The sequence below is a fragment of the Pristis pectinata genome, chromosome 13 (genome assembly GCF_009764475.1).
Source record: "Pristis pectinata isolate sPriPec2 chromosome 13, sPriPec2.1.pri, whole genome shotgun sequence".
Lineage (NCBI taxonomy): Eukaryota > Metazoa > Chordata > Chondrichthyes > Rhinopristiformes > Pristidae > Pristis > Pristis pectinata.
In genome coordinates, this window is record NC_067417.1 from 16,669,358 (window position 1) to 16,676,209 (window position 6,852).

Genomic DNA, 6,852 nt, shown 5'->3' on the forward strand with positions numbered 1-6,852 from the left:
ACTGTGTCCTCTGGGGCTTTAAAAGTTGTCCTTTTCACTGGGATAGCATTTCTTGATATTTGCTCTCCGATTTGATGATGTTAATTGTGGAATGCCATGAAAAGGTATTCCATTTAACAGGGTAGTCTGTGAGAGCACTGTCACCTTCCATCAAGCCTGCAAAACTTCTTAATACTAAATTCCACCCTGCAATCAGCCTGGCAACCACAACAGTTGGCATTGCCTTCTGCGGAGAGAACATCTCCCATGACCTGACCCCAACAGCTCACTTCTTACAACTATCAGTGGAAGGTGCTAACAAAACTAAAACGTGGATTAGCATACTTTGCAAACTTGCAGGTACTGCCTGGATGCTTATGCAGGGGTTCCCCTACCCCTCAAACCTGCATACCCAGTCTACTGCCCGTCAGTTTGATTGGCAAGTCACCATACAAGACTCACAGACATGCAGTTGAACTTGATTCCGATGTGGTCACCGGAACCTTACAGTCAACACCATTCAGTGATTTCTGTTGCTGTTGAATACTGCCCCACGTCACATCTGTCAAAATGCTGTGAAAAACAGGTCATGTAAATGGCCAGCATCTCACTTGTCTATCCTTTGAGACACAGGGGACCAGGAAGGGTTCTTTAAGCCTCACATTGTCAGTTTCATCAGCATTGGCAAATAGAATAAAACTTGGATCAAAAACACTGTACAAAATGAGGAACATTTTCAAGAATCAACAGCAAGGTTCCCCAGTTTCACCTACCCTGAAGGACATGGGCTTTTCTAATCAGGATCCAAATGGGACATGAGCGATGTGGCTGTACTGCATAAATGAGAAATCAAGCCAAACCTTCCTTTGCCTGTAAATACAGTTATTGGGATCAAACAATGGACCATCATATCCTGTCTTCAACTTCAAAAAAGATACCTTAGTGTTAAGTAACTTCTGAAAAGGTCATGTCATGGTTTAGAAACCTAGAACTCAATCTATAAATATTCTTCCAGCCTCACACAAGAAGTTTAGAGAAAGTAGTGAACTAACACAGGGATCAGTACTGGGATCTTGGCTATTTACAATTTATATTAATGACTTCGAATGAAAAGACAATGCAATGAAAATTAGTTTTGGTGATACAAGACTAGGAGGATGTAGAGAGTCTACAAAAGGAAAAGTAAATAGGAAAGAATGTGACAGAGGACATAGAGCTTAGAAAAACATGAGATTATGCACTTTAATAGAGAGAGTAGAAACACAACCTGTCAACCAGTGAAAAACTAATAAATATTGGTACATGGAGAGATCTTTCAGCACCGGTTCATGAGTTAAGTATGCAGGGATAGTGAACAATAACAAAGACAAATAGTATGTTGATTGATGAAGAGACATTTAGTAACATTGACTTTTCTTCACTGTTTAGAATTTCTTGTGCTATATTGGTGCAATGCTAACAATAATTTCAGTGGTGGGCTAACCACTGCAAATTTCAGTTAGGGATTCAGACCCAGGGCTACATGGACAAGTAATGAAGTATAAAAGAAAGATCCAAGGTCAGAAGGGGGATCTACTAAAGTAAGTTGGGTTGAAAGGGAGAGGCATATGCCCCAAAGGTCAGGACTTAGCAGAGCTAGAAGATGGTTATGCCAGAGAGATTGGGAGAAGAGCAGGGAGTGTAGCAGCTGCAGGAAAGATGGTGGCCAGGAAGGACATCTGCAAGAACAATCAGGAATGGGGTTGTGTGAGGTTGGTGTTCCTATGAATGACCAGGAACATTGGGTGTGGCGATTGGGGCAACAACTGGGACTTGACTTACAGAAGCCCAACAAATGGTGGCTCCCAGGAAAACTTGGTCTAACTTCCCTTGCAATTCCCTAAAGTAAGTTTTGCACAAGCAAATTATGTCATCCTCAGCTTGATTGGCACTGAAATCATGTTAGGGCATGCAAGCTTGATTCACTCCAACAAAGTCTCCAGAGTGGTTTGAAATGACACACATGATTATTGTTGTGGTCACTGTGGGTAAAGTTTTTATTTATGTAATGCTGAACAAAGTGATATGCAATTGAATTTCTGGGCCAGAGAAGTCTAGAAGAATGAGAGATGAACTCATCAAAATCTGCAAGATTCTGAGAGAGGCTGACATGGTAGATGTAGAGAGACAGGTACTGCCTGGTAACTGGATTATATAAAAAAAATGCACCCTTCTTAATGTGAAAGTCATTCAAAAAAGTGTTTTGCACATGTTTCGAAGCATCATGCTCATGCTCTTTAGGAAATTGAACTTATTGTAATTCACTCAACTCCAGTGACATTTACCCATCCTGTTTATGCATACCATTACATCATCAGTGCGTGGGGTGCCCATTAATTACATACAGATGGAGATTGGATCAAAAGATCTTCATTTTTAACTCTCAATAAAACGCACACACATCCTGCTGAATGTAATGAATTATGTATGATCCAAACTATGGAAATTTTTATATTATAAGCCCCCCCACCCCCAATTATTCTAATGTATTATAACTTACTTTGCCAGCAGCCCTGATTGAGGTCAAAGGGTTTGTGCCCTGAAATCTTCAGTTCAGAGATGCCTTGATCTGCAGCCCTGATGCTGCCGCTTCTACAGTGGCTGAGAGACACTAGTGACATGATTAGCTCTATGTGTTGGGGGAGGGAGTGTGGATCTGCAGACCTGCCACTATCCACAGACCTGTCCACCCCACATATATTGTTACCTCTTTCGCACACCACCAAAATTAGGTAAATCTTTTTTATATTATCTAGAGGGTCTAGAGCTAGGGGAAATTGTCTTGGTATAGGATTGACCTAGAAAAGAAATGTCTTTTTACTCAGTTGTAAATCTTTGGAATTCTCTACCTCCAGAGCTGTTAATGCTTGATGGGTGAATATATTTAAAGTGAAGATTACTATATTTTTGGGCAGCAGCAGAATCAGTGTAAGTGGATTAACTGTGACCTTATTGAATGTTAAAGCAGGCTTAAGGAACTATATTTCTACTTATGGTTCATGTCGTATTCTGAAAAGCGCAGTTCTTTTCTTTATAAATAGCATAATCTAAGCACCTTTTGATCTGATTTTTCAGACAAAATGCATAGCAGTGTGCAGTCTTTATGCAGGTATTTCCAGTTTCATAACTTGGGCACAGTTTTATCACACTGAGTATTATGCAGTTTATATGTTTATGGAACAATGGGACAAAAATAGTGAAGCAGAAGCTTGGTGTAGCAGGAGTTATATAACTTTACTAGTTGTATTTGAAATATGTAACGGCTTTGGCATTCATTTTTTTGTGTAATTTTCAGGGTGAATTTCCTCACATGAAGCAGTTTTCCAGTCTGTCTCCTATTCCTGGCTTCACAAAATGGTTAGTTGGAATCATCAGTGACCAAATGAAAGAAGGAACTACAAACCAAATCCTTACACAAGGCGAATGCAAAGAAATCCAGGAAATCATTGGAGGCCCTGTGTTAGAAACACTTAAGAGTTTACTTATCACCAATGAGTGGGTGAAGTCTGAAAAACTTGTTCGAGTTCTTGAGCTGCCACTTATGAGACTTTGTGCCTGGTACTTGTATGGAGAAAAACGTCGTGGGGCTGCTCTTAATCTAGTAGCTAACTTTCACCTTCAAAATGGAGCTGTGATGTGGCGATTAAACTGGCTCGCTGACACAAGCCCTCGGGGCATTTCGTCATCCTCAGGAATTATGGCAAATTATCGCTATTTCCTGGAAGATACCAATTATAACAGTGTCCAGTATTTGAGGACAAGACATATTGAAGCATCTGAACAGGTTTTGAGTCTTGTAGCTCAGTTTCAGAAAATTAGTAAGCTTTAGAGCTTTACAGGGCAATGTACTTTTCTCCAAGAAAGGACATATTTTAATCAGTTCAATATTCCTTATTAGAGTTTGTAATTGTGGAAAAGTCATTGTGGTGCAGGCAATTTTAATTTGTTTGTTTTCTTGATAGTATACCATTTAACGCATGTACTGATGACCCTAAATATTTAATAAGAATTATATTTATTATTGATTGGTATGGCTAACTGAATTTTAGGTTAATCAGTCACATGAAAGAACTAGTTTTTGCTTCAAGATTAAAGACAACGAACAATCAAAAAATGCTTTTGACGCACAGTTGGGTCAGCATATCCTACCCTGTTTACTATGTACCCGTATATCTTTAAAACTTTGCAAAGACCAGTAGCTGAGAGGAAAGTATCATTATTTTCTATAGGGTTTCAATTTAGTTCTTCACAGTTAAAAAGCTTTCAATACTGACTGGCCAATGTTCAGCATTTTGCAACCTTTCAGCTGATCATTCATTTAAACAGGGCCATTTTCCACGTAGAAGCATCTATGATGGTAACGGCACTCAAATGCTTTTGTATCCCACCACTGAAAAGACCATCTCGGGGACAGTCTGCCATTATGAGTAATTGCTTCAAATAGCGAATTGCTTGTCAGCCCACTAGGGTCATCTTGCCCTTTTCAGTTATTTGTGTTACAGCTCAGACTAGCTCTCCGCATTCCAAACGTGCTCATTGGCGGTTTCCATAAATGGATCAGCTCCTCTCTGACCTCAAATTTGCATCCTTTTGTATGTTGTTACTGGGATAGCGTTTCATAATTACCCTTTTTATCATTGAATTATGTACTGGAGATCATAAAGGGTGTCCGACATATTGTCCTGTCCTTGATGAAAGTTGGTAAATCTTTGCACTCAAAAGCCAAAAAAAAATGTTGAAAACTAGCAATTTAACATCTTGACTTACGGAAGATATCTCAGCTGTTCTGATGAAACGATGTCTAGAATGTTATTGACTCTTCCAGTAAACTTTGACTGAGTTTCTAATTAAACATTACTTGATGATTGCAGAAATTTGGATCCAGTCCTTACCCTATAGTGCATAATAGAAGGCAATTTGCCATATTAATTCCAAAAATACCAAACAAAAGTTTTGTGTATTTTACTATTGGTATGGTTTAAGCAAAATGTCAAATAACATATATTTGAATTACGTTTAGTTTTTGGGGAAAAGAAACAGTATACATTAAGAATATCGTTAAACAATTTGAGAGAATTTGAAGCAATGACAATTATCAAAACTAATGAAATCGGAATACTACTTAATTGATAGCCTAATTTTGGAATTAGTACTTGCACCTTTACTGATTCTCTGACTTGTTCTTGTGTGACTGCACATTCCTGTTAGTTGGTGGAGGCCAGGTTTTGAGAACTCTCCCACTTATATCCCATAATTCTGTGGACGAGCTGTAAAAACCTTGCAGCATAGCAATCACCATAGAAGCAAACTCCAGCAAACCTGTACCTGAAACAAAGCAAACATAGTGCCTTATGCCACACTCATTTGCTTTCGGGTATAGACATCCAACACCCAGTAACTGGATGATTAATAGTGTAATCTAAAAGAAAATGAGAGAAGTGTGAATTTAAATACAAAAAAAATCAAGTTTTCAGATCCTTCCAATTAAGGATAATTGAATGGACATAGTTGATTTCATTCCTTTCTCCATAAAACCTGACTAAAGCCAATGAAGTGCTTTTGAAAAGGTAATCAGAGGGCTTACATAAAGTCTTTCTTTCAGTATGTCTGTAATTGTAACTTATGAACCTTTATAACATCTAGTAAACAAGAACAAGTAAAAGTGCATTGATCCCCGTTGTTAACAAAGATGAAAACTGATTTGTTACCACCGACACCCAGCAAGAGTTCCATCAGAGAACCTGAACATTCTCGGCACTTCCCCCTCACAAACAAAACCGAGAAACCTCAGTGGAGAATAGAAAATGTAATATCCTAATATATTATGGCTAACAAAGCAAATGTGTGGCAGTTTCCTTATTTGTTTTGGCATTAATATCAATTTGAAAATTGATTTCAGCTGACTAAACTTCAAATGTTTAAAGAACTGCTAAATGAGCAATAAAAAATCTTCTAACTATGGAAGAGACAATGTGCACCTTAGGAAAACCCATTTAGAAAAATTGCAATGAACATACATGACCCCTAGCAGAATTGGGAGCAGTGAAACCATTCAATAACTAACTTAAAGGAACCTGTTGAACTGCAATTAATGGTCTCTATTTAGTTTTATTACCTTCATTTGCTTTTAATTAGATTTTTATCTGGAGGTTCTTTTAAAAATGGTACTTCCAAACACTTACAGCTGAGTGCCATTAAGTTTACTAGAATCCCAACTAATTCAACGAGGTCAAAATCCACTAAATGAAGAAAATAATTAAACATAATCTGCAGATAATGTAACATTTATGGATGTAATAAAATGCAATTTTATATTAAAAATCTAATGTTATGTACATCAACGTGTCATTTTCTGAACTTTCTCTGAACACAGATGTAATCTGATTAAATTGCAGTATTAAAAATATAAAGTGTAATTTTGTCTTTTGTAATTCACAAAACATCCAATCAGAAATTACAATATGGTGTTAAGAAATATGAACTTATAGAAGAAATTAAGATTTATTCTTTCAATGCATCTGTGGAAGATATCACGTACCATAGAATGTATCAAAACCAGAAAGGTCCCAGTTTCTATGAATATTGTTGATCTAAGTCTGTGATGACTGGACTACTTCTGTTGACGAGTGGGAATACAGCGGAAGGTGGGTTATGCATGATTGAGGTGTTCATAGTTTTGAATATGCTATAGACTTTTCAGGGATACATGAAGATTGTCCATCTTAGATAATGAAGGACTGCTCTCTCACCCTTTGAAATTATTCTAGAATGTGAGAAAATCTTTAAGAAAGTTGACAAAGCAATAATTTAATAACCTGTTTTGCTTTTATACCC

The 6,852-nt window shown here is 37.5% G+C and overlaps 1 protein-coding gene across 1 annotated transcript in view; it reads left to right on the plus strand.

Annotated features, from left to right (window-relative positions):
• Positions 1 to 6,417, plus strand: part of mlycd (malonyl-CoA decarboxylase) — a 37,331-nt gene extending 30,914 nt beyond the window's left edge. The window contains exon 5 of the mRNA XM_052028155.1: positions 3,314 to 6,417. Within this exon, the coding sequence (XP_051884115.1) occupies positions 3,314 to 3,847 (534 nt within the window). The 3' untranslated portion in view covers positions 3,848 to 6,417. The remainder of the gene's footprint in view (positions 1 to 3,313) is intronic.
• Positions 6,418 to 6,852: the final 435 nt, after the last annotated feature.